The sequence below is a fragment of the Panicum hallii genome, chromosome 2 (assembly GCF_002211085.1).
Source record: "Panicum hallii strain FIL2 chromosome 2, PHallii_v3.1, whole genome shotgun sequence".
Lineage (NCBI taxonomy): Eukaryota > Viridiplantae > Streptophyta > Magnoliopsida > Poales > Poaceae > Panicum > Panicum hallii.
In genome coordinates this window covers 45837558-45862700 of record NC_038043.1, presented here as the reverse complement: position 1 = coordinate 45862700, position 25143 = coordinate 45837558, and the positions used below count along the sequence as shown (strand labels likewise).

General features: G+C 45.4%; 3 protein-coding genes and 2 pseudogenes across 3 annotated transcripts; 1 reads left to right on the top strand and 4 right to left on the bottom strand.

The window, feature by feature from the left end:
• Positions 1-103: 103 nt before the first annotated feature.
• On the bottom strand, positions 104-8712 carry LOC112881131 (annotated as a pseudogene).
• Positions 8713-9572: 860 nt separating this feature from the next.
• Positions 9573-12527, bottom strand: LOC112881130 (heavy metal-associated isoprenylated plant protein 41-like). The gene is made up of 3 exons (XM_025945829.1): positions 12149-12527; positions 10980-11178; positions 9573-10230 (listed from the first exon to the last, which is right to left on the bottom strand). The coding sequence occupies exons 1-3, from the start codon at positions 12525-12527 to the stop codon at positions 9573-9575; spliced, it is 1236 nt and encodes a 411-aa protein (XP_025801614.1).
• A 1015-nt stretch (positions 12528-13542) lies between these two features.
• LOC112881129 (heavy metal-associated isoprenylated plant protein 41-like) lies at positions 13543-16286 on the bottom strand. The gene is made up of 4 exons (XM_025945828.1): positions 15734-16286; positions 14774-14972; positions 13649-14019; positions 13543-13592 (listed from the first exon to the last, which is right to left on the bottom strand). The coding sequence occupies exons 1-4, from the start codon at positions 16284-16286 to the stop codon at positions 13543-13545; spliced, it is 1173 nt and encodes a 390-aa protein (XP_025801613.1).
• A 3310-nt stretch (positions 16287-19596) lies between these two features.
• LOC112881128 lies at positions 19597-22508 on the bottom strand (annotated as a pseudogene).
• Positions 22509-22962: 454 nt separating this feature from the next.
• Positions 22963-25142, top strand: LOC112881127 (heavy metal-associated isoprenylated plant protein 41-like). The gene is given in 5 exon segments (XM_025945826.1): positions 22963-23242; positions 23506-23595; positions 23598-23703; positions 24406-24697; positions 25035-25142. Coding segments are annotated over 5 exon segments (876 nt in total).
• Position 25143: the final 1 nt, after the last annotated feature.

Genomic DNA, 25143 nt, shown 5'->3' with positions numbered 1-25143 from the left:
AGATACACGCACAATTTGTAATTTTTTGCAAGTAGAAACAAATGACTGCAGAGGTACTATCGCACAGGAAAACAGGGCCACTGCATGTAGGTTTGGTTTGCCACTGCATTACTACTACTAGTATTGAGGTGAGATTGCTACGGGTAATCTGTACCCCTAAAGGCAGCTCCATTGCAAAAACAAGCTCCACTGTGTCAAGATCCTAGGGTGTTCATGACATGCTGTCCAGGGTTACCTCTCTTTTACAAAGATGGTGAAATGAGCATTCCTTCTACTGCTGCTAACTGCGATCAGTGTTTGCCACACAAGATGGTCCTACTGCACACAAAACGCTTGGTTGTTTCTAATGTTAGCATATTCTCCAATATGGGTGAACAAGTTCCTCTACGGCTCTACCCATCCATCCACTTCGCAAACACAAATCGATCTCCCATATGGGAGGACGGTCCTTCACTGACAGCCATATGCACGTGTTCGGCAGCTCCTGCCTCAGAAGTCGGAACAGATTCTCTGTGCGGCAATGTTCCAAGAAGAAGAAGGCAGAGGAATAGTTCAAGCCGGCTGCTCCAGGCATCATAGCTTTTTTCTGCACTTCACACACCGTCAGTCCCTCCTTCCGCTGAACAGTTGCCGATCCCTGTAGCATTCCTCCAAGAAGGCAGAAGAATAGCTCAAGCCGGCTGCTCCAGGCATCATAGCTTTCCTCTGTACTTCACACTCTCTCAGCCCCTCCTCCATCTGGACAGTTGCAGATTCCCTGTAGCATTGCTTCAAGAAGGCAGAAGAATAGCTCAACCCGGCTGCTCCAGGCATCACAGCTTTCCACTGCGCTTCACAATCCCTCTGCAGACACCTTTGGTGTTCAAAGTAAGAGCAATCATCTCCTCCAAGCGGCCAAGCAATGTTTCTCTGCTGATGCCAAGGCTGCTCCTGCGGTGCAAGGAGATTGGGACATGCAATTCTGCTCATTGGTGAAGAAATGCTGCCTGGAGCACAGAAAGCATTCAGCGATGGCCCTGTGATGCTGAACATTGGCTGTGCATGAAAAAGAGCCCTCACGATGCCATCCAAGCTTACTTGTGGAGGATCTGGCTGTTGCCTTTGAGCAACTATGTAAGGCTGTGGAGGTATTGGCATGCAACCAGTGTTAGCCGGTGGAGTAAAATGTAGCCAAGGCCGTGCTTGAACAGGTGGAAGCCGATGAAGTACTCTTGTGTCAGTTTCCAATTTGCCAGAAGGATGGGCATTGCTTCCACCGAGGAATGAGGTTGAAGTAGCCTTGTTTTTGCTCGATTCCTTCCACTTATTGCAGTCTCCGATTTGAAACTTGAATGTGCAAGGACCTAGAGGGAACGGTTGATCGCTCCTTGCACCATCTCCTCTCTTTTGGTTATAACCAGGATAGTCTGCTATTTGGAACTTTTCTTTCTCAACCATAATATGAGAAGAATCAGAGGCTAACTGCTCAAGATCTCATCTGTCGTATGGCCCTCCTGTCTTGTGTCTGATATGGATTTCACCATAAGGTATAAGCAGGTAGCGTGCATTGCAGAAGAAGCCCCTCAACAGACTCTTGTGCAAACTAAATGTCAAGAGCAGATGGTTAATAAGAAGATAACTAAAGAAAAAAGGTATTAAGAAGGAAACTTGTTATTTTTTTTTGGGGGGGGGGGGGGTGGGGGTTGGGAGGCAATCAATAAGAAACCATATGTCAACTACTTAGGTACCACTGTTATACAAAAATAGTCTTTGTCATCAGTATAGTAATTTAAGTATAGTACACTTGCAGATAAGTAACTGAAAAAGAAAATAAGTTCTGCAAAAAGGATATACACACAAAATTCCATGAAACTAACAAAGTTCTAAGCTTATTCTTCTCATGGTTAAATTTCGTATTGATAACAGATAAGATTGGTGCAACTCAATCTCAAGGAAAAACATCGGCCTGTTTGGTACAGCTCCTCTGGAAAAGCGATTCTGTGATTGAAAGTAATTCCCTACAATAAACTCTATGGAGGAATTTTTTTCTAGGCAATAAGTGAATTAGGAGAAGCTAGTTTTTTAAACTCTCAGCATCATAGTTTATTTTTGAGAAATCATTTCATGGAATTACTCTGGGAATGATTCCCTATAAACCGCAGCTTGGCATAGCTCCCCTGAAATCACCAGGGGAGCTACACCAAACAGGATCATGTTACGTTTTCTGATAATCTAATATGTTAGTTACTCTTACTCTATGCATAAGGAGTGCACTTCTCTAAAAAAAGAGGAGGCAATTTCTAGAAACAAGTTTAGTAGAGATCAGCAGTCTGAGAATGAAATCTGGAAAAGGAAACAAATTCATTAATAATATAACCAACACCATTTGCATGCATCAGCACATAGGTTTTCTAAACAAAAGGGCATGGCCTCACATACAGATGTAAACTTATGAATACTAAGTCAACTTTACATTTTAGATATTCACTATGACATTGTTTATTAAGGTTAAGACATGTAAAGATACAATTAGTCTACATGAAGATAGCAAGAACATTTTCATTCAGGGAATTCATCCCGCCCACCCAACTATAATAAGCTATGATATTTGGCTAGATAGAGTGGAATGTGACATTCACACGCTTATTCCCAAGTAAAGGAAGGGACTTACATTGACAAAAATACCAAAATAAACATAACAAGATGGTGCACAAACTTGATCATATGAACCTGGTCTTCACGCCCTTTAAAGCCAGCATGACGAAAATTAAAGACAACCCGATCGAACCGTCTGTTCTTCAGGTCACTGTGAGACTTCATTGTTTTCACGTCAATGCCATGCAAAACCATGGTTTCCAGACTTTTCAGCTTCATTACATCTGACTCTGCTTCGCTGTACTTGCCTAGCAGCACCTCTGGACATGTGGAATAGGCCACAAGAAATGCAGGGGAAATATTAAGTACAACCGCTAGTGATCAGTGATAACAAAATCACACAAACCGTACTGCCAATTTGACCTTAGGTAAGACGTCAGCTCAATGCAAAAATTATAAGTAAGCAATTCAGAAACAGATAAGCAATCGAAGGGTCACAATTTTCCTAAAGAAACAGACAAACAGTGGCATACATGTAGTTAAATCAGGGCGTTTCACTAGATAGCCAAATATAGTGCTCTTTTGGCTGAAAATACACACACTGGACTCTATTTTACTAGAAAACATACAATCACTAGCACTAAGAGACAATACATCACGCAAATTGGACGTTCTTCCTTACAATTAACTTGAGTACAATCTTGCAAGAGTAGCACATAGCCTATTTCCAAGAATAAAGAAATCACTATGAAAAGACTCAACGGCACCACACAAACCCAATGCATATGCCAAATCACTTCCAGCTCTATGTAATGGATATTGCAATAGATTTTCGACTCCACAATGTAAGGGCACTGATCTCAACAAAACATTGATCTCAACAGGGCAATATGCGGCAAATCCTTCTTCAACCAACACAATATACTACATTCTCATATGCATCCGTCCATGCCGTTCATTTCCACAATCAGGTGCAAAAACCAAAAGAAAAAGGAATCATTTATACCACTGGTAGGTAGTACTAGTAGCAAGGGGAAATTAACCGCATATTGGCCAAAGGCAGCACCTTTACGCGCCAGCAGGTATGTTGCCACATTGTCCAGGAATCTCCGAATTACCATGTGGTTTTGTTGTACGCATGAATCCATCCATCAGTTGCTCCATTTATTCCCGAATCAAAGGCACCAAAAAAAAAAACCCCATCCCCATTCACCCATCCCATGTACTGGTGCGTAACGGCAAAGACGAGCACCTTTACGCGTCTCAAGAGCAAGCAGGAGCAATCGACCGGAGTAGACGAGGGACGTGGCGACGATGTTGGTGCCGGAGAGGAACGCGGTGGCCAGCGCCAGCGAGAAGAAGTCCCCGTCCCCGACGAGCAATATGCTCTGAGTAGAGAAGTAACACCCCAGACTCTTCTCCCCCTCCTCATTCTCCACCGCCGCCGCAACAGCCTCCTCCTCCTCCTCCTCTTCCCCTTCCCCTTCCACTTCCACTGCGATCGCCGCCGTTACCCCCTCCGATGGCCCCGCCCGCCCCCTTCCCCTCTACCCCCATGCCTGGGACCCCTTCGGCTGGCATCGGCTCCTCACTCCCCCCAACCACCGACGTCGCCTGACCTGCCCCGTCCCCGCCGCCGTCCGCCGCCGCGGCGTGCCCGATCGCCGGCGAGGCCACCCCCACCATGCGCAGTCTAGTGGACAGAAGACTGGGCTGGTGTACGGAACACGAGACCAAAAGTGTCCAGCTACTCGACCTCGGCATTTAATCGCTTCGACGCGTGGGGCCCACATGGCCGCTTTCGGCCTTTTGCTCCGACCTGCAGACCTTTGGGTTCGCTTCTTGATTGTTGACGACATGCTGCCGAAAAATTTGGAACTGTGCCATTATCACAAGAGTGGGTTTCTCAGAAGCAATGCCTGTGTTATGATGATTTTCTCTGCTTCAATTCGTCTCATTTCTTTGCCAATCTCCTGATCAATGGGAAGCAGAATGGTGTGCATTTGGCCTAGCTCGGAGTTTCAGGATCGTCACGCCCCTAGGTCTGCATCAACCGTCGGTACTGCTATCTTCTGAACGTACGTCTGGAAACCAAGAAACTCGCTCGTCTTCAGGCACGAACATGACTCTACCAGGCAGGCCATCAGGACGGTTACGGCTGATCTCCAACTTTGATCCCGAAAAACTCATGATAACAATATAGTTGCAATCCTGTGGTGGAAGAATTATATAAGCAGTGTATTTTGAGTAGCCAACAATTGCTCGGACAACATTCTTCATGCATCTCTATCTCGATATCCGGAGGGTGTCCGAGGGTGCTTGGTTCCTGAGGCTTATTTTAAACCATATCACATCGAATATTTCGATACCAATTAAAAAACTAAATATAAGTTAATTATAAAACTAACTGCATAATCCTAGGTTTATTCAAAATACAAATCTATTAAATCTAAATAATCCACAATTAACATATGTTTACTATAGCATCTAATCACGGACTAGTTAGGCTTTATAGATTCGTCTCGCGAATAAATCTAGAATTTTAAAATTTATTTTATCATAATCTATATTTAATACTTCTAATTAGCATTCAAACATCCAATGTGATGGGGTTTAAAATAAACCCGAAAAACCAAACACCCCTATATATATAAAAGCGGCAACAGGAAGATGAAAGGACTGCAAAGAAGAGAAACCATTGCTCCTGTAGAACGACAAAGCGTAGCCCTAGGTTCTTCAGGTTGCCGCTAAACAGTAGTATTAGCAACCGAGGTAATTACGACTAATCTGTCTCCCTTACAAGGCAGCCCCATTGCAAAAACAGATTCTTTTTTTTGTGAGGATCTACAAAAACGGACTCGACTGTTAAGGGTTACATCTTTGACACATACTTGTGCTGTTGCGGTCAGTGCTTGCCACACAAACAAAAGGCCCTATCCTTACACAAAACACCTGATCATATCCAACATCTACTGTCTATGTTCTTAAGTATATGACATTTAGGACAAGCAGGAAATGAATTAATTTGCTTGTCCTATATGTTATATATTTAAGAACGGTGGAAGTATATTATATAGAGAGGTTACAGAGGTCAAGTTCCTCTATTTGCTTCATCCTGCTAGTAGCAAATCCTGTGACGCCACTCCCTGCTTCTGAGATTTTGAACTTGAACGTGCAACAAGGATCTAGGTTGAATAGTTTGTCACACTTTATACCATCGCCTCTCTTTTGCTTGTATCATCCGGGATAGTCTTCCTTGTAGAAACCAACTTTCTGAGTCAGAACGAGAGAAGACTTGGAGGCTAGGTGCTCAAGATCCCATCTGTAATCTGTTGTATGGGTATCCTGTCTTGTGGCTGACATGGATTTCACCATAGCGCCGAAGCAGGTGGCACGCGTTGCGGAAAAAACCACTCACCAGTTCCTTGTGCAAACTAGGTCACAGTAGCAGAGTAGATAGATAATACGTTAACAGAAAATTCATCGAAAAAACAGACCTTAAAAAGGCAGACAATTATCTTTACATGTGTTTGGCAAAATGCAACAAGAAATTATCAGCTAACTATCTTATGGACACTTTCATATAAATGTACAAGTAATAACAGTCAAACCCACCGCATCATATGTATATGGAAAACTTCTACTTACAATATTTATAGTCATGCACAATAGTGTTCTTTCTCCTTGTTGCATTAAAGGTTTCTTTAGATAATGGAATAGTTTTGTTGCATTCAAGGTTGCCCCATGCTATCTTTGGTTTTACTTGAGGAAATGTGCTTTTTTTTCATTTTTGGCGATATCATAATAGATAACCATAATGTGCTCTGGCCTAAAGTCTATGGAAGACAGGTGGGACCTCTGCAAGTTCTTAATGTAAGCAAGAGCTCTAGTTTATTTCGGAAAACAAGGTTAGTCATAATATATAACCTGAATGAAATTTATAGAAAGAGGAAACAATTTCGTAGTGATGATATCAATTATCATGTGGTTAAACTTTTTTGTGAAAAAAATATAGCCTTCTAAGCCAAATATTTAACCAAAATTTAACTACAGATAAACAGAACAAGATGGTGGAGCATGTACTACCTGATCACGTACAGGTTGCCCTCGGGTCCATTGAACCCCGCATGTGGGAAATTGAAGACAATGCGGTCAAACTGTCTGTTCTTCAGTTCAGTGTGAGCCTTCATTGTTTTTACATCGACGCCATGCAAAACTGTGGCCCCCAATCTTTTCAGCTCCATTATATTTGACTCTGCGTTTCTGTACTTGATCGTCAGAGCAACTGTAAAAGAGGATTGCCCACAACAAATGCAGAGAAAATAAATGAGTGTAACTAAGGATATCAAATCAACCTCATATATATGCACTACTCCTATGTGCTTCAGTACGATGTAAACCTTTTTCTACGAGTAAATTACGCATGGCGTATGCCAACTTTTAAGGCAGGCACCAGGCAGAAAGCAAGTAGGCTAACTTGACAGTTGTTCGAATAAACCATAAAAATGTTTTAAGTATACATAGAATATTTGCAAAAAGTTGACACATACTTCCTCAGTTCCTCTCATCGTAAATACGTCATTTTAAGATCCTTGTCAGTCAAACTTTGGAGACTTGTTGATGTTTTAAGTGGCTCAGCTGTATTTTTTCACACTTATGTATTGGAAATTGTATGGTTTTGACTTGCTTCCACCACCTAAATAATCTTCCTAACTTACAAATCAATTGACAAGTTCTATGACCTAGCCACACCCACTTTGCTGATTGGTGATTGGTGCACATGTTGAATCTTTTAAGTAAAGGCTAACACAAAGGCAGGTTCGTTCAAAAGGTTTCTCGTAAAAGTTTGAGATAGAGCCTTCTGGTGATTTCTTTTCAAGTTCCAACACAAAGGTGGGTTCTTTCAAAATGATTTTCTTAAAAACAAATCAAGATAGCCTTCTACCTCAAATAAGTGCACGTCAAATCCTTCTTCAGCCAACACAAGCGCATCACATTTAGACATTTAGTACAAACCGCAGAAGAAAGAAAAGAAAACCGGGCACCATCCGTATTAGGAAAGATGGCTCGCTACACGATGTGTGGAAGCGGAAGCGGCCAACGAACAAACCATAGGTGTCGACAGATGTGGCGAGGAGGTTGGTGCCGGAGCCGAACGCCGCGGCCAGCGAGCGAGGAGAAGAAGTCTCCGTCGCCAACGATCAGGATGCTCTGATCGGAGGAGTAATGCTTCAACCACCTCACCCGTGTCTCTCCAGCTGCTCCACCGCCGTGCCGTGCGTGCTAATCTACAGAATCGGAAGAGGCTAAAGAGTGACCCCGAATGGCTTCAGAGTTCAGAGTTGATCCAAATGGTTTCCAAGCGAGACTAGAACGGTCGCGGGCTGCTGGCACGTACAGCACCACGACCCAGAATACTGTGCCGGACGCGTGTCGCTGAAACGAAACAACAACTGGTGATTTCTCAGTCGATGACACCGTTCGGAGCTGGTGTTCACGAATTCAGAAGCGAGCTGCGCCGTGCCACCGAAGCCGCAGGCAGGGGGTTCGCGTGGCCCGGCGGCATGCCGTTCCCGCGGGGCGATCTCTTGGCGGCACCGGCCGCCCAAAGATGGCGTCGCCCCGGGACGGTGGCCGCGTCGGGTCGGCGGCACCCTGCCCAACACTGAGGGTGGGCGGCCGGGCGCCACCGCCCAACTCCTGCCGTGCAGCGAACCATTCCGTCAGAGAAGGACCTCTGGGTTTCTTTCTGCCAAAATTCAGAATCTATCAGTCGTGACGAGTGATCCCTCTGGGACTCTGGGATCGGAATGCAGCTGAAATGGAGTTTCTGCGTTGCGACTTGCGACTGCGAGACGAAGCCAATGAGCAGCCCAACCGGTGATCCACCACCGAGGCCGCACAGCACAGACGGTAGAGGTTTGGTTTCAGCTTTACCTGGGGCAATGTTAAGCGGGAGCCTATCAAGGAGGTTGGAACAAATCGCAGGCTTGGAGAGCAGTGCCTAACAGACAGTTGCTCGTCACACGCATCAAACTACGAAAGTTGAGCAAACTTGCAACACTCAGTTTGTGCCTCTTGGCCCAACGTGGCTCTACTGCAGTTGTACAGCCTCGCCAAAAGCAGCCCGAAATCCATGCCGGAGTTTCTGCCATGCATTGCAAGCATAATCAACACTCGGAGGCTGGCTGTCCTGCCTCTTGACAAAATCATGGAGATAACCCAGCGCCATGGAGAAGGAGAAGTCGCCTTCGCCGACGAGAAGGATATGCTCTGGGCCGACGAGTACTCCCGCACCCACTTCACCTCCTCGTCCTCGTCGGCGTCGTCGATGCTGTCCCCCGTCAGGTCGATCACCAGGACGCCTTTCGCCGCCTCGTCCTGCTGCGGCTTCCCGTCGGCGGAGGTCGCGGCGGAGCCCGCGGACGACGGGGGACGGTGGGGCCTCACAGCCCCCGCCGCCGTTCGCTGCCGCGGCGTGCACTACCCCCGGCGCGGCCACCCCAACCGCCATGCGCTGCGGCTCCTATGGACTGAGACTGGACTGGACAACCATATGGTATATGGTTGATATATATCGAATGGATCGAACAGACGTGCACAGATTATATTCAATCAAAGATAGGATGATTGCAAGTAGATATCATTACCCCACAGAACGACTGAACGACAGAAGCTTGCAAGCAGATATACTCCCTAGCTAAAGTGAGGTTGCTACAGTTAGTCTGCGTCCCTAAAGGCAGTCCCCACAGCAAAAACAGGCTTACCTGCCAAAGGGTTACATCTTCACAGAGACACTGGAATCAGCGTTCCTTTCGCTGCTTTGCCGCCGTGGCCAGAGTTCGCCACACAAAATGGCCCTACCCATACACAAAACACTTGTGGTCATATCTAACATTGCATATCTGGGGAGGTCAAGTTCCTCTACTTGAATCATCCTCTTCACAGAAACACATAGATCTCCAAAATCCCAATGACGATCCTTCGATGAAGGTCCTTCACTGACAACTGTATGCGATCAACCTGCGCAACCGCTCCTGTTTCTGAACAGACTCCCTGTAGCGATTTTCCAAGAAGGCAGAATAGTTCCAGCTGGTTGCTCCAGGCATCACTTGCCTCAACATTGCATACTCCCTCCACAGACTCCCTTGGTATTCCTGGGAAAAGAAGTAGTCAGTTGTTCCTCCTAGCGGTTCGGCAATGATTCTCTGTTCATACCATGGATGCCCCTGAGGAGTGAGGAGAGTGGTGCTTGTGATTCCGCCCATCGGTGGAGGAATACCACCTGGAGCGCCCAAAGCATTCAGAGATGGCCTTGTGCTGCCTCCAAGGGATAAGACCAATCCAGTCCTTTTCCAATTCTGTCCCTTCCGCTTCTTCAAATCTCGAATTTTGAACTTGAATGTGGAACAGGTACCTAGTGGGAAAGATTTGTTACACATTGGACCATCTCCTCTCTTTTGGTCATAACCGGGATAGTCTGCTTTTCGGAAACCAACTTTCTCAACCAAAATAAGAGAAAACTTGGCGGCGATGCACTCAAGATCCCATTTGTCATATGATCCTCCTGTCTTGTGACTAACATGGATTTCACCACAAGGCCGAAGCAGGTGTCGTGCATTGTCGAAATATCCCTTCACCAGCTTCTTGTGCAAGCTAAAAGGTCAAAGCAGATGGTTAATAAGGATTTAAGAAACACAAGGCTGCAAAATGAACACCCACTAAATATTAATAAGTTCATGCGTTTTCTAGAAGCAACTATCATAACAAAAGCAACCTTCTTGTCAGACCTTTCCATCGCATTTCATATAATCATATGTATAGAAAGTTAGAAACTTATACAGACAAGGTACATGAACAATTTTGTATAGTGTATATAAATAAGGAAGTAACAAAAATTACCATTACTGTAAAGAAGATGCATGCACAAAAGTTAATGCAACTAATAAAATTCTGTCCTCATCTTAGTCTTCCTGCAATAGAGATCGGCACATATGATCTTTCTTGGCTGTATCATAAAATTTAAACCAAAATGTTGTCTTGCTTATGGACCATGGAGGAGAAATAAAATATCTGCAATACGTAAGATTTTTTATATTCTTATTGTAAGCATAAGAACTTGAAGTTCATTAAAGAAACAAGGTTCTTAGCAGTGATAGGTGGTGGCTAAGATGCCATTGGAAATGGAACAACTTTACTGAGATTCTATCCAATGCCAGTTTTTCCATAGATGCTCTAAACAAAGGAACATTGACTCGTTATACTAAGATATAGTCATAGGAATACTAAATCAAATCCAAACTTAAGGGATCAACCAATCCACACGAAGAACAATGATGAGTTTATGAACCAGGATTTAAAAAAGGGGTAACTGTATAAATAAAATAACAAGATAGCACACATACTTGATCATGTGCGCCTCATACTCTTTTCCTTTGAAGCCAGCATGAGGGAAGTTATAGACAATACGATCAAACCGTCTATTTTTCAGGTCAGTGTGAAACTTCATTGTTTTCACGTCAATGCCATGAAAAACAGTGGCCCCCAATCTTTTCAGATTCATTATATTAGAGTCTGCACCGGAGTACTTCTTCCTCAGAGCCTCTGTACAACAGGATTGCGAAAGCAGAGGAAAATATATAAGTATAACTTAAAATGACCACAGAATCACACCCTTGGACGGTAAGTAAGTCAGTTCAATGCTAGACAAAATCAAAAGGAAGTAGGATACTCAGATTTCCTGAGAAAATGAAAAAAGATGGTGCTTACATCGAGAAAATTGTGCAATTTTATTAGGTAGCCTGATGTAGGTGTGGGTGGGTGGGTGCATGCGTGCTTGTGTGCGTGTGTGTTCATTCTTTCTTGGCAAAACGTTATTTCTCTTGCTGGTTCATTTTCTTTGGCTGATACATGTGCTCAAGGTGCAATAACAATGTGCAAACAACAGGCAGGTTGCTTCAAACAGTTGAGCAGAAGAAGGGATCCACAAGTGCACGACGATATGTTTCATAAACACACATTGTACTCGACAAATTGAATCAAGTATGGAAAAGGCATCCAAAAAAAGGAATGTAGCAAGAATTCTTCCTCAACGTATGTGTTGCTTCAGTACACCTCTAGCAGTATGAAACAATGCATGACACGAATAAGACTTCTTTCTTAATTCTTTACATTACTTCAGTAGAATCTTGCCAAATAGCAAGAAGTCTATTTCCAAGAATCAATAATGCACTGCAACAAGATCAAGAGCATCCCACAAAACCGAATTTATATAGCAAATAGTACCTAGCTCCTTCAGAATCATGTTTCAATTGCAACAGCACCTCCATCAACACAACGTAAAGACATCATCTCAATTTTCAACGGAGCAAAACGCATCAAATCCATATTCACAAAACACACCACATACGGATCGTCGAACTAGCAGGTGGTTTCTCTGTCTAGTATCTCCGTATCCAGTGCGCGAAGCGCCAAAAAAAAAATACCACCGCCCAATTACCGCTAACGCGCACCAGTAACGTTGGCAACTTCACGAGACAAAAGGAGAATGCGGAAGCGATGGAAGGGGGCAAACCGTAGGTGTCAAGCGACGTGGCGACGAGGTTGGCGCCGGAGCCGAACGCGGTGGCCAGCGCCAGGGAAAAGGAGAAGTTGCCGTCGCCAACGAGCAGTATGCTCTGCGTGGAGGAGTATTGCCCCAGCCACTTCTCCCCCTCATCCTCATTCCCCCTCCTCCGCATCCGCATGCACCTCCTTCTCGTCTTCCTCGTCCTCTTCCTCCTCCGCCCCATCCCCTTCGACGGCGACTGCCGGCGGCCTCCCTCCACTAGCACCGCCTTCCCCTTCCCCTTCGCCTCAACCCCGATTCCCGGCACCCCTTCCGCTGGCGCTGCCTCGCCCCCGGCCCCGGCCGCGGCGTGCCCTACCGCCGGCGAGGCCGCTCCCACCGCCATGCGCGCTTTGTGGTCTAGTGGACTGGTACTCGAGTGTCTTGAGTGGTTTGAAACAGCGTACACGTAGCGAAATGCGACGAAAAAGGTTTGGGCCTTTCCAGGACTCGCCGAGCGGGGCCCACATGGCCGCGGAGGCCGGCTTTTGGACTTCGCAGTTCGCTCTGACACCGCGCTGGGGCTCTTGTCTTCGCGAGGAAGGAACCCGCAGTACAAACTACAAATCTCTTTACAAGAAAGTACAAAACTAGAAATCAACGATAAAATGCAGTTAAACTCGACTTGTATTTGATTTCGAATATCCATGAATTCAGCGAGTATTGCAATGGCTGCTAGACGGGATTTTTTTTTGCCATTCGCACTTGTTTGATGCAAAAATGCCAGGGAACGACAATTCACATCTTGTTTGCAGAGCCGATGAATATTCTTCAACTCAAAAAAACGCTTGCGCACCGAGCCACCGAGCGTAGCGTATCTGGAAAGGCCCAGCTCGTCTATTCTGGAGATCTACGCATACACCACCGCCGCCTCCCGCCCCCAAACAAAGATCCTTCAAGGCCTACCATACATTGCAATCATCCTGCGCAGCCACTCCTGAACGGACTCCCTGTCCCTGCGGCGATGTTCCAAGAAGGCAGGATGGTTCAAGCTGGTTCTCTGTTGATACCAATGCTGCTCCTGAGGTGCGAGATCGGGCCATGGGGTTCTGCCTATCGGTGGAGGAACGCCGCCTGGAGGGGGCAAAGCATTCAGCCATGGCCCTGGCATGCTAGCCATTGTATGGAAACTGTCCTGTTGATCAATGCCGCCTTGATCGGGCAAAGCATTCAGCCATGGCCCTGGCATGCTAACCATTGGCTGGAAACTGTCCTGTTGATGAATGCCGCCTTGATCGGGCAAAGCATTCAGCCATGGCCCTGGCATGCTAGCCGTTGGATGGAAACTGTCATGTTGATGGAAATAAGGTGCTCTCACCATGCCATCAGAGTTCGGTGGAAAACATGGCTGTGGCCTTTGATCAGCTATGTAAGGCGGCGGGGGCATCAGCATTCTGCCTGTGTTGTCTGGCTGAGGAAAATGTTGCCAAGGCCTTGACTCAAAAGGTGGAAGGTGATGAAACGGACCTCGGTCGGTTGTCCAATTGCCAGGATGGATGTTGCTGCCTCCAAGACTTGGGATTGAACCAGGTCTCTTTCCATTCCTTTTCTTCAGCTTCTTCAAGTCCCCGATTTGGAACTTGAATGTGCAACAAGCGCCTAGGTCAAAAGGTTCGTCACATCTCGCACCATCTCCCCTCTTTTGGTTATAACCGGGGTAGTCTTCCTTTTGAAAAGGAACTTTCTCAACCATAGCAAGAGAAGACCCAGAGGCCAGGTGCTCAAGATCCCATCTGTCGTATGGGAGCCCGGTCTTGTGGGTAACGTGGATTTCACCATATCGCCGAACAAGGTGGCGTGCATTGAAGAAAAAGCCCCACAACAACTCTTTGTGCAAGCTGAAAGTCACAGCATATGGTTAATAATAATTTAACTATGAAAAACAAAGGTCATAAAATAACTGTGTGGTACATTCCAAAAGGGTTTCTGTGTTGTTTAGCTCCACTAAGAAACCATCAGCTAACAATTTTATGGCCATTGTCATGGAAAGATGAAGCTTCTTGATAAATCGATCAATATTATTACATATCTAAGAAAAAGCTTCTAGTAAAAAATTAAAGAGTTACTATAAAGTGCTTGAAATTAAGTTACATACCCAAAGGTTTCACCAATAAAATGATGGTCTTAGTTTGTTCTTCCTGCATTAAAGTTGTCATATTGGATTTGTTTAATGTATCATAAGATGATGAGGTCTAAAGCAAAAATGTAGTCTAGTCGATGGACCATTCAGGATGTCTCTCAACTTATTCTTGAGGTAACATAGCTAAGGTGTTACTTATTCTTGATGTAAGTACAAAGAGCAAAAGTTCATTTAGAAAAACAGGATCAGCAGTGGTAAGGGGGAAAGGAAACACTTTCACTGAGATTCTGTCCAATGTCATTTCTCTGCAGGTTTTATATACATGAACATAACCCTTCATATGCAGATGTAACCTTCCAAATATTTAATCAAACTCCGGACTTCATACGGAGCTTGGTAAGACAAAAAAAGAACCAATCCATATGAAGAATATGGAAAACTATCTTAAACCAGGGTATAATACTTTAATCAAACTTTTGCAGCCAAAGAGCATAATGACATAGTGAACATACTTGATCATATGCATGTCGTTCTCTTTTCCTTTGAAGCCAGCATGGGGAAAAATGAAGACAATACGATCAAACCGGCTGCTCTTCAAGTTGGCGTGAAACCTCATTTTCTTTGCATCAACACCATGCAAAACTGTGGCGCCCAATCTTTTCAGCTCCATTATATTTGACTCTGCTTTGCTGTACTTGCCCCTCAAAGCCTCTGCAAATGAGGATTCCCGCAGGAAATGCAGAAAAAGTAGATAAGTCTATCAGCGCAATGCACAAGAAAACTAAAACTATAGCATGCCTTTAACTTACAAGCTAAGCACCTTACCACATCAACAACACATATGGGCCCAAAGCAAAAGCTAGAATGAAACAAATACCGAAACATGAGACTAGGAAACTATTGAAAGATGACAAGTTTTCGTAGAGGAAAAAAAAACTGTGTTAAATATGTAGAGTTAAATTATTCGTTTGCAATGAAGTTATCAGCCACCATAGTTTCTCTCAAAAGATTATTATGTAGAGCTATATCAGGTCAGATTTATTAGATGGCTTTATATGGTGGATTTCCCTTTCGCTAAATGTTAATGTTCTCACTGGTTCATTTATGTTTCTTTTCATCCAAATGGTATCCAAACCAATTGATTCAATAGCTTTATCGTTTTTTTTTTGCCAAGAAACGTGATGAAGTGGATATGTTATGCTGCAAGCCTGCAATGTGCAATAACCGTATGCAAGCTCCTTAAAACAACACAAGCTACACTATCACAATCGTCAAATTTAGCAGATCGTATTCTCGAATGCACCCATCCGTTCAAGGTTCCATTAATTAATGCACATAACAAAGGCGCAAAAGGCCAACAAGGGGATTGGCTAATATGTTAACTGCTCGTAGTATGCAACAAATAGAAAAGGCACATTTATTACTTTACCCGGTGCAGGAGGAAGCGGAAGCGAAGCGACCGAAAGACAAACCATAGGTGTCGAGGGACGTCGTGACGAGGTTGAGGCCGGAACCGAACGCGGTGGCCAGCGCCAGCGAGAAGGAGAAGTCCCCGTCGCCGACGATCAGTATGCTCTGCCCGGAGGAGTAGTGCCCCAGCCATTTCTCTCCTTCATCCCCCTCCTCCGCCTCCGCCGCCACCGCCTCTCTCTTCCTCGGCCTTGTGGGTCTCTCCTCCCCTCCCACGGTAATCACCGCGGGTGCCCTCTCCAATGGCGCCGCCGCCCCCTTCCCCTCTACCTCCACTGCGGGCACCCCATCCGCCGCCTCCGCCTCGCTCTTGTCCTCGTCCTTGTGGGCCTCCTCCTCCTCCTCCCCTTCCACGGCGATCGCCGCCGGTGCCCCCTCCGATGGCCTCACCGCCGCCCCCTTCCCCTCTACCTCGACTGCGGGCACCCCATCCGCTGGCGGCGGATCCTCCTTCCCAGCAGCCAGTAATGGCGCCTCACCCCCCGCGCCACCCCCGCCGACGAGCGTCGCTGCCGCGGGGTCCCCTACCTCCGGCGCGGCCACCCCCACGGCCATGCGTGCGTCGCCGTCGCAGGAGGCGAAACGTTGTGGACTCGAGTCAAGCGACCAACTGGGTCTGGGCTCGATCAGCGCGACGTGTGGCGACTGGCCGACGGGGCTGCGGCCCGGGCAGTGGTGGTCGGGCCCACATGCAGGGATCGCCCGAATTTTTTTTAAAAAAGGGTTAAAAAAATTTTAAATTCGAAAAAGGGGTGCCGATTTGGAAAATTTCTAAAAATGGGTACTTCCCGCCCATCCAAAGGGCGGGAGGCGTGAGGCCGGAGGTTCCCGCCCATCCAACGGGCGGGAGGGGCCTGTTCGCAAATAAGAAAAAAAATTTATTCGCGAAGAGGGACCTCCCGCCCAACCAACGGGCGGGAGGTCCCTTTTCGCGAATAAGAAACTTTTCTTATTCGCGAACAGGCCCCTCCCGCGGCGGCAAAGGCATCCCGCCCGCCCAACGGGCGGGATGTGCCCTTTTCTTATTTTTTATTCGAATTTATATTTTATAAACTATTTAAAATTCATATTTTTTCAAATACAAAATTTTTATTCACCATACTCTCGTGTAAATCAAAGTTGTGTAAATTATACGAAATTAGTCATATAAATCAAAGTTGATCGAAATGATAATTATAAAGGACTTACAGCTCGAACTGGCGGCAGTACCGCTGGACGCTGCGTGCGATGCTGCAGAGGTCGATGGGCCAGCTGTGTATACGTGGGCGGACGCATGAGATGAACTGGAGGCCCCCTCGTCATCTCTGCTGCAACACGCCAATGCACGTAACGCTCGCGTCAAGTTACCATGAATCCGACGAAAGCTCTCTTTGTACTGTGCCTCCGGTACACGTACTCCACGGTCAAACAACGTGATCTGAGATGCAGCTTCGACCTCCGTGCAGTGGATCAGATCGATCTGCATGAGTAATGAGAAGCAGAGTAATATTGTTATTGATTTTTTTAAAAAAATTTATATGTATACAAAAGAGTATGGCAAATAATTCTTGTATTTGAAAAAAATATGAATTTTAAATAGTTTATAAAATATAAATTCGACCAAAAATAAGAAAAAGAGCACATCCCGCCCGTTGGGCGGGCGGGATGCCTTTGCCGCCGCGGGAGGGGCCTGTTCGCGAATAAGAAAAATTTCTTATTCGCGAAAAGGGACCTCCCGCCCGTTGGTTGGGCGGGAGGTCCCTCTTCGCGAATAAATTTTTTTCTTATTTGCGAACAGGCCCCTCCCGCCCGTTGGATGGGCGGGAACCTCCGGCCCCACGCCTCCCGCCCTTTGGATGGGCGGGAAGTACCCATTTTTAGAAATTTTCCAAATCGGCACCCCTTTTTCGAATTTAAAATTTTTTTTAACTCTTTTTTAAAAAAAATTCGGGATCGCCCTCTCGCCCGGGCGCTCGCGTTTTTGGTCTTTGGTCTTTGGTCTTTGCTTTGGCGGCGTGACGAAGAGCCGGAGAGCCGGAGATCATCGTGGGCCGGATTCAGATGTTTTCAATTGAAAATGCGTAGCTCGTTAAATTTTTTGCATTGTTTGAATTTATACTGTTTAAAAAATCGCAATTTTTACTTAGTTAGTACTAAATTAGCTTTTTGTTTGGTTAAAATTTGAACGACGATAAGTATTCATTTGTAAAAAAAGGAGTATTTTATGAACAACGTTGTAGCAGGTGCAACTGTGCAAGAGTATTCTGTATTTAAATTTTCACATAAATCAAGCAGTTAAAAAATGACAAACTTGTGGTATCTAGAGTAACATGCACTGCTATGGATTTCACCTCAGATATATTTGGTTTCAAAGGACTAAATTTTAGTTCCGTCACATCGAATATTTAAATATCAATTAGAAGTATTAAATATAAACTACTTATAAAATTAATTATATTAATAAACACTAATTCACGAATCCATAATCTAATTAGTCCGTGAGCTACGGTGTGCCACCACTTACATACCGCCACGTCGTCCGGTCTCGACGCCCGATCGAGTGAACAGTGCATAGTCGACACAGCTCTCGTCATGTCGTGTCAAGCTGTCTCGGTCGACCACGTCACCACGCCGCATGACCGGCCGGCGACATGGCCGGAGGGCACGCCTCCCTCCACCGCCTGAACAGTAGACTTTGACTGGTTTTTTATTTTTTAAACCCTTTTTTAATAAAATCAAATGGCGAGACAGATCAGCTTTTAGCAAGAGTCACTGCTGCTGCTCACTCGTGGAGTCATGGACAGCCTGGATAGGCCAGGAGAGCCGGGAGCACCGGAGAGAGCCATGGTGTGACCGGACTTGTTACGTGTCTGCTGTTTTGCGCTGATGCCTCTTTCGAAAAGCTTTTTGCTGTGTCCATGCGCTGAACAGCTTAATTGAGTCCTATACCTGCTTGGGCCCCGTTTAGATCGCAAATCTTTATAACTTTTGAAACTTTTTGCTACTGTAGCATTTTCGTTTGTATTTGACAAATTTTATCTAATCATGGACTAACTAGGCTTAAAAGATTCGTCTCGTGATGTACAATTAAACTGTGCAATTAGTTATTTTTTTTACATACATTTACTGCTCCATGCATGTGTCCCAAAATTGATGTGATGGAGAGAGAGTGTAAAAAGTTGAAAATTGGAAGGGATCTGAACAAGGCCTTGGTCCTCTTGCCGCACCATTATCTTGCACGATCTTTTTTCAGTAGCCAGAGCCGACGTTAATCAATCATTGGACAATTAACTGCCACCATGCTATTCATATAGCTCTCTATATTTTAAATATCTGGCAAATACCTTATATGAGCCAGAAGCATATATGCATGTCAGTATAAGCATGGTTAATAATGGAGCCAAGTGCTTGACTACAAACCAAGATATAAGAGCCAAATTATACAACAATATTCTTTTTTATCTACAAAATATTATTTAATTCATACCTTACACTCTTTTTCATATTTATTCTCACATCTACTCCTATTTGGACCTACCTCTGCCTAGGAGCTCGTTGCTTGTACGAGAGCCAAGCTATCATTTATTTCCTTCCTTCTCTCCTTCACATCAGCAAAAATCAGCAAAAATAATGACTAGCTTGGCTATAAACCTATTATTGTACCTGCTCTAAGTCAGTTCCTTATGTGAGCCTGAGCCAGGGTAAACAGTTAATAGGAAAATGTACAAGCCTAGGACAGAAAACACTGATAAGTGATCACACTTGGAAGTCTGGAACACAAGACTCCGATGACTCATGACTGGTCACGCCGAACGTAGTAAGTGTGATTTGGAAAGCCCCAGCTCCTCTATTCTGGAGCTCTACACGTACGCCTTCCAAAGACCCTTCACTGCATACAACCATACAACGCAACTACTCTTCGCAGCCGCTCCTTCCGAACAAACTCCCTGTAACTCTGCTGACGTTCCAACAACGCCAAATGGCTCAAGCTGGTTGCCGCGGGCATCACCTGTCCCTGCATTTCACGCTCCCTCTGCAGACCCCGCTGGAATTCCCTATGCAGACTCTGGTGTTCCCACGGCAAGCAAGAGTGGTCCTCCTGGAGCATCAGCAGTAGGTTTATGTCGATACCAAGGCTCCTCAGGTGCAAGGAGATCAGGACATGGGATTCTGCTCATAGGTGGAGGACTGGTGCCGCCTGGATCAGGCAGAGCCCTCAGAGATGGCTTTGGAGTTCTGATCATTGGCTGGGTATTGCCCTGTTGATGAATATACGGGTCTCTCACTTTGGCATCAAAGTTCAGTCTAAAATCCGGATATTGCCTTTGAGCAACCCCGTAAGGCTCCAGAGCTATCGGCATGTGAACTGCAGTAAGTGGTGGAGGAAGATGTTGCCGAGGCCAAGCTTCATCAGGCGGAAACAGGTGAAATGGGCCTCTTTCAGTTGCTTGGGTCATGGTTCCAAGGAATGAGATTGAACTAGTCATGTTTTCATTCAGTTTCTTCCGATAGTCTCTGATCCAGAACTTGAATGTGAAACATGTGCCTAGATCGAAAGCTTCATCGCACCTTGCACTATCTCCTCTCTTTTGGTTATACCCGGGGTAATCTTCCTGTCAGAAAGCAACTTTCTCAACCAGAACAAGACAAACCTCGGAAGCTAGGTCTTCAAGTTCCCATCTGTCATACGCCCCTCCTGTCTTGTGGCTAATGTGGATTTCACAATAAGGCCAAAGAAGGTGGAGCGCGTTGTTGAAGAAGCCCCACACCAGCTCCCTGTGCGAGCTAAAGGTCACAGCAGATGGTTAACAATAATTAACTAAGAAACAGAACTTTGTGAAACAACAGCATGGTAAAATTTCTAAAGGTTCATCTGTTGTCCAAATGCAACAAGAAATCATCAGCAAACTATTTCCTTATCACTGTCATATGAACGTGAACCTTTTCATCAAACCTATCAATCTTACAAGCAGCTGCAAAAATGCTATATGCACAAAGGATGTTTATTCTTCTTGCATTATGGTAAATCAGATGGTATATTTTTTTATTGTACCACAAGATCTAAAGCAAAATGATGCCAGCAAATAGACTATGGAGGTCAGGCAAGTCTGCCACATATATGTTTCTTATTCATAATGTAAGCATAAAAAGCTATAGTCCTTTTTGAGGGGAAAAAAAGTTAAGCATAACAATGATGCCTAAAACGGAACAGTTTTGGTCTGATGCTATCCAATGTCTTTTGCATTGCCAGGTTTTCAAAATATGCAACATGTTTTCTAAAGAGGAGAGCATGGCCCTTCATGTGCAGATGTATCCTTAGGAATATTTAATCAATTATGTTTTTAAAGAACTCATCTAAGACAAATAAAATGATGCAACCAATCCATTTGAAAAACAAGAATAATGTTCCTACCAATACATTTGAAGAACAAGAATAATTGTCCAAATCTAGGGCATCAACTACCAAAAACATATACGAGATTATGCACATACTTGATCATATACAAGTCGTCTTCTTTTCCTTTGAAGCCAGCATGAGGAAGATTAAAGATAATTCGATCAAACCTTCTGTTCTTCAAGTCAGGGTGTAACTTCATTTTTTTTTTGTCAACGCCATGCAACAACGTGGCACCCAATCTTTTCAGCTCTGTTAGATTTGACTCTGCTTTGCTGTACTTGTCCTTCAGATCCTCTGAATAAAGAGGATTTTTGCAGAGAAAATAGATAAGTAATAGTGACAACAAATTCACCAAAAAAACATAGTAGCCCTTCTTGATTACAGTTAAGCACATGATCTTAATTCGCATGTGCCCAAAGCCAAATTAGGAATGAATAAAATACATGACTGTAAAACTACTGAAAGATGACAAATTTTCCTTAAGAAGTCTTATCACAGTGTGAAAGAAGTATTAGATGGCAAGACACGGTGCCGTTTCTTCCCTTTTGCTCATTGTTAATGCTATCAGTATTAACCATCCAATTGTTGTCCTAAAGCAATTGCTTGACTCACTCTATCATGTACCACCCTTGACACAAAGAAGTTGCTAAAAGACATAGTAACGTGGATAAGTTGTGTTGCAAAGTACTCTAAACCATGAAAGCAAAATATAAAGTCACCCATTTTAAGATAGCCATGTCTTAAATGGAGCAGTGCGTATCCTTCTTTAACCAACACAAAACCCCGAACTAACATATGGTTTTCTTGTAAGCATCCATCCACGGATCCACCCATCAATTGCCCCCAATTTATTCCCGTATCCAAGGCGCAAAGGGCCAAAAAGAAATGCATCACCTTCAGCAAGTGCTAGCACGTAGCAGGAAGGGGCTTAGGCGTCGCGGAAGCAATTGAAGTAGACGAACCGTAGGTGTCGAGGGATGTGGCGACGAGATTGGCACCGGAGCCGAACGCGGTGGCCAGCGCCAGCGAGGAGAAGTCCCCGTCGCCGACGAGCAGAATGTCCTGCGCGGAGGAGTAATGCCCCAGCCACTTCACCCCCTCCCCCTTCTCCTTCTGCTTCACCTTCTTCTTCTCCTTCTTCTCCTCCCCTCTCGCGGTTACCGCCACCGGTACTCCCTCCACCGGCGGCAGCACTTCATTCCCAGCGACCTCCAACGGCACCTCACCCCCGGCCCCGCCGTGTCCCGCCTCCGCATCGAGCAGTCCCAGAAGATCGGGCTCGATGCGGAGGCGAAGTGGTGCGGACTCGTGTCAGTCGTGCAGTCCCAGAAGCGCTTCGACACGTAGCCAGCCGAAGGGGGTTTTGTCCGCCTCCGGTCTCGGGCTGTCCGGACCCACATGGCAGCGGTGGCCCGCCCGCGGGCGTTTGGTATTCCTCTCTCCCAGCAAGAGGCTCTGGAAATGCTTTGAACTAACGATACGTAAGAGCCTGCCAAGAAAAGCGCTGGGCTTCGGAACTGATAGGAGCCCGGCCCAACAAGGCAAGCAGCAACGACTACTAGTTGTACCTACCGTTTGAAATTTAAAATTCAAACCCAAGGCAGGCAGTAAGGCGAGCGCGGCGATCAGGCTGTCACCGTGTGACCTCACCTGACCACCGCGCGGCGAAGAGCGCAGCAGAGGAAAGGAGGCGCGCGCATGGCGGGGGCTTCGCTGGAGGACGCGATTGCCGCAGCGGCCGCTGCTGGAAACAGGGGTCCGGCTGCCTGCGGGCGTCGCCGCCGACGGGAGGCGGCAGGGCGTCCTTGTGATCGACTTGACGGCGGAGGAGGAGAAGGAAGGGGTGTCTGCCCCATGCGGGGATGGAGTCCCGGTGATCTATTTGACGACTGCAGGAGAGGAGGAGGAGGAAGGCAAGGCGTTGGTGGCTCACGCGCGGAGGGCGTTCCGGTGATCGACCTGACGGAGGAGGGCAGCGATGAGGAGTGGGAGCAGAAGGTCAAGTGGGTGGGGCAGTACTCGTCGACCCAGAGCATCCTACTCGTCGGCGACGGCGACTTCTCCTTCTCCTTGGCGCTCGCCGCAGGGTTCGGCTCGGGCGCCAACATCGTCGCCACTTCTCTCGACTGCTACGGTGTGTTTGTTTTTCTTTCCTCGATTTTCTCATTTTACTTGTGGACCAGGAGGGGGTTTCGGTACTCATTATCACAAGACGTACATCAACCAGCACTAATCTTCTTGTGAGATACTGATATCGCTTGAATTGCATCTCTAATATTCTGTCTGCCACATAAACTTTAATAGTGTGGAAATTTGTCTCTGATAGATCAAATGAGGAGTATTTAAGTATTTTGACAGTTTTCTGAATCCCGATATTTTCCAAACGATCTTTGGCAGACACCCTGAAGCAGAAGTACAGCGGAGCAGAATCCAGTTTGGGGGATCTGAAAAAAATGGGGGCAGTAACTTTGCATGGAATCAATGCGAAATGATGAAGCTTCATACCAATCTCAAGATGAGGCGGTTTGATAGGGTTGTTTTCAACTTCCCCCATGCTGGGTTCAAGGGGAAAGAAGACCAACCACATATGATCAAGTATGTAGACTTCATATGGTTTATCTTCGTGTTATGTAGTGTTCAATTATCTCCTATGATAACAATAGATCAAGTAGATAAGTCTTCTTACAATTTCAGTAGTCATTAGCGGCATACTAAAGAACTTAATATGCTTATTTGAGCTTATTTTTTATCCATGTAATGTTGAAATGTCTGCTACAATGGTACTGACTACAGAGAAATTGTTTTCCTTTGACATGGTCACAATATAGCAGAACCGCTTGGCCTAGTTCCTTTCTGCTTTCTTTTGTGTTGAACTGTCTCTTATGTTAGCATTGAAAGCATATTGCTTAATTTTCTGCTAGGTGAAAGCCAGTTCCTTTTAGATAAGCATATCGTTTCCTTTCGCTACTAGGTCTAGATGAAAGCCATTTTGATCATGGTGTGCAAATATTGTTGTAGTAACTTAAGAGTCTATCAATAGGTATGCAATATCATGATCACTAAGCCTTTGACCATAAGAATCTTTACTTCTTTCTAGAAGGGAATGGAGTAGCATTGCTGATTATTTAAACTTCAAAGTGCTTCTGTATTTGTTAACTGAATAGCTCATTATTTTAATGTAAAAGGTGCACAGCCATTCGGAGCATGTTCACTACTGTAACTGATTCTTGTCGTCAGTACGTTCATATCTTGCTATATGTAATTCATTCTACTATTAACCTTTGTCTCTGACTCTAGCTCACATAGGGGCCTGGTGAAAGACTTCTTCCGCAGTGCAAGCCTCCTGCTTCGACCAGATGGGGAAGTTCATGTCAGCCATAAGACGAAGCACCCATACAAAAAATGGAACCTTGAAGGACTCGCTTCAGAGTTCGCTCTATTTCTTGTCGAGCAAGTTGACTTTCACATTGAGGATTATCCTGGATACAACAACAAAAGAGGGGACGGGCTGCACAGTGATCAGCCTTTTCTGCTAGGCAAGTGCAGCACTTTCAAGTTCAGGATCGGAGACATTAAGAAGATGAAAAGGGTGCGCAAGCTTCGTCCAATAATGCTGAACAGTGGGAACAGCAGAAATGCCTATTTCAATGATCAGCAAATCGGTTTTGGTCATTTTAATCCAACTCTACTAGTTCCAGAAATGTACCAGCCTTATACTCCATTTCACATGCCTAGCATCCCAATGTGCTCAGAGTTCTTCACCCATGAAGCTGTTCAAAGGTGTCATCTAGCAGAAACAGGTATGTACATGGATGTTAATCCACACGAGTTAGAGACATAGAGCCACTAGCATCTTAGCCTTGATTCAGCCAATTTATAATCATCCTGAAGCAACTACTGTCTACTGATGTACATTGTTACTCCAGGTTGCATCCCCCAGCCGACCAGCGATACTGCAGGTGCTATTCCTTGGGGTCATCCTTGGCATCCTTGGACTTGGGGCAGCTCTTGGTGAAGCTGTACAACTGCTCTAGA

What these genes read in the sequence shown, in the direction of transcription:
- LOC112881130 (XM_025945829.1), bottom strand. Translation starts at nt 12,527, where the DNA reads ATGGCGGTGGGAGCGGCCTCGCCGGCGGTAGGGCACGCCGCGGCCGGG. An exon ending in CACGTCGCTTGACACCTACG is followed by an intron (nt 11,179 to 12,148) that starts GTTTGCCCCCTT and finishes CCTGTTGTACAG; the next exon opens with AGGCTCTGAGGAAGAAGTAC. An exon ending in TATGAGGCGCACATGATCAA is followed by an intron (nt 10,231 to 10,979) that starts GTATGTGTGCTA and finishes TTGACCTTTTAG; the next exon opens with CTTGCACAAGAAGCTGGTGA.
- LOC112881129 (XM_025945828.1), bottom strand. Translation starts at nt 16,286, where the DNA reads ATGGCCGTGGGGGTGGCCGCGCCGGAGGTAGGGGACCCCGCGGCAGCG. An exon ending in GACGTCCCTCGACACCTATG is followed by an intron (nt 14,973 to 15,733) that starts GTTTGTCTTTCG and finishes CCTCATTTGCAG; the next exon opens with AGGCTTTGAGGGGCAAGTAC. An exon ending in CAATTGGACAACCGACCGAG is followed by an intron (nt 13,593 to 13,648) that starts GTCCGTTTCATC and finishes CATTTTCCTCAG; the next exon opens with CCAGACAACACAGGCAGAAT.